The sequence below is a fragment of the Galeopterus variegatus genome, unplaced genomic scaffold (genome assembly GCF_000696425.1).
Source record: "Galeopterus variegatus unplaced genomic scaffold, G_variegatus-3.0.2 Scaffold27018, whole genome shotgun sequence".
NCBI classification, from domain to species: domain Eukaryota; kingdom Metazoa; phylum Chordata; class Mammalia; order Dermoptera; family Cynocephalidae; genus Galeopterus; species Galeopterus variegatus.
In genome coordinates this window covers 1,021-2,791 of record NW_007753129.1, presented here as the reverse complement: position 1 = coordinate 2,791, position 1,771 = coordinate 1,021, and the positions used below count along the sequence as shown (strand labels likewise).

General features: G+C 46.1%; 1 protein-coding gene across 1 annotated transcript in view; it reads left to right on the top strand.

Annotated features, from left to right (window-relative positions):
- Positions 1-771, top strand: part of LOC103583718 (disintegrin and metalloproteinase domain-containing protein 29-like) — a gene marked incomplete at its 3' end in the record, with an annotated part of 3,378 nt that extends 2,607 nt beyond the window's left edge. The window contains 2 exon segments of the mRNA XM_008564960.1: positions 2-175; positions 207-771. Coding sequence (XP_008563182.1) covers positions 2-175; positions 207-771 — 739 coding nt within the window.
- Between the last annotated feature and the right edge of the window lie 1,000 nt (positions 772-1,771).

The following is a 1,771-nucleotide window of genomic DNA, read 5'->3' as shown; positions in this document are numbered from 1 at the left end:
TGAAACCTGGGGCTGCTTGTGCTTTTGGGCTTTGTTGCAAAGACTGCCAGTTCATGCCATCAGGCACAATCTGTAGAGAAAAGGACAATGAATGTGATCTTCCAGAATGGTGCAATGGAGCCTCGCATAACTGTCCAGCAGATGTGCATGTGCAGGATGGGGTCCGTTGCATGGCTGCATGTGCAGGACGGGGTCCGTTGCATGGGTGGTGGCTACTGCTATGAAAGGAGATGCAATATCCGGGACAACCAGTGTAAGCAAATTTTTGGCAAAGAAGCCAAGAGTGCAAATCAGAGTTGCTACAGGGAAATGAACATCCGAGGTGACCGTTTTGGTCACTGTGGTTTGAATGGCTCTACATATGTAAGACGTAGTATCTCAGATGTCCTGTGTGGGAGAGTTCAGTGTGAGAATATCACAGAAATTCCTCTTCTGAAAGATCATTCTACTGTGCATTGGACTCACATCAATGGTGTCACCTGCTGGAGTACCGACTACCATTTTGGGATGACCGTACCTGATGTAGGTGATGTGAAAGGTGGCACAGAGTGTGGTGCAGAACACGTGTGCATCCGCAGGCGGTGTGTTCCTATGTCACTTTGGAACAGTTCTTGTTCACCTGAGACCTGCAATATGAGAGGGGTCTGCAACAATAAACATCACTGCCACTGCAGCTCTGAGTGGGACCCCCCTGACTGCCTGACAGCCGGCAGTGGAGGTAGTGTTGATAGTGGCCCACCCCCTCGGAGAAAAGTGGAACCTGAAGGGAAGGTGCTCAAGAGGAGCCACCTGATGATGCCACTTTGGATTCCTGTCTTAGTCTTGCTTTTCTCTGTGTTAGTTTTGCTTTGTTGTATGTTACTATGGCTGTGCAGCATGTGCAGAATGTCAAATAAAAAAGAACTAAATGTTTAATTTTCATCCGATTAAAAGCATGCACAAAAAGTTTAAAATTCACTTCAGAACAAAAAGTGAAATATTCCAACTTCACCTAACAAAAAATAGCAAAAAAATCACAATTTCAGAAAATTAACCCGTTCTTACTGAAATTTTGCTGTATTACTTTTTAGGGTATTGGAAATAGAAATGTTACTGCACATTTAAGGGGCCACTGAGCGAAAAACCCAGGGATGTATTTTGCTTCAGGATCATATACATGAGCCATTAAGTAAAGGGAATTCCCAGCATAATCCTACCTTTCATTATTGTAAGCAGCGTTACTGGTTTATTTTCATGGAGTTAGTCTCTGTGTTTCCTGAGCAAAGGCACAGCTCATGGCCAGCATGTGTGTGTTTTAATTTGCTCTCCCTCGACTCCAACCTCCTTCCCCTTTTTGCTCTGCTCTGTCACATGGGGAATGGGAATCTTCACGTTGCATTTCTTCTTTGTCAGTCCTCTCTGTGCGTTTCTGCCAATAGGAGAGCTAGAGGGAGACTGGAGACCTAGAGAATAGTCTGAGTGCTGTTGATGTCACTGTGGCCTCAGTACCAGCTTGCACCTCGGCAGCAGCAGTAGCTTTCACTCTGCACCTTATTACTCTGTGTACTTAGTAACTCCCGGTACCAACAGTAATGTCAGCCTAGAGATGCCAGCACAGCCACCAAGCAACTCACCCTCGCAGTTCTGATTCCCAGGTCTTCGAGCTTCCACCTAATTCCAGAGGCTCCAGCATCACGTTGGCTGTACCCTGTCCTCAGAGGTGGTCCTAGAACCATGGCACCTATTCCAAAGCTCTAAGTTCAAATAACCCCAACCTCTCCCCTTTGATCTC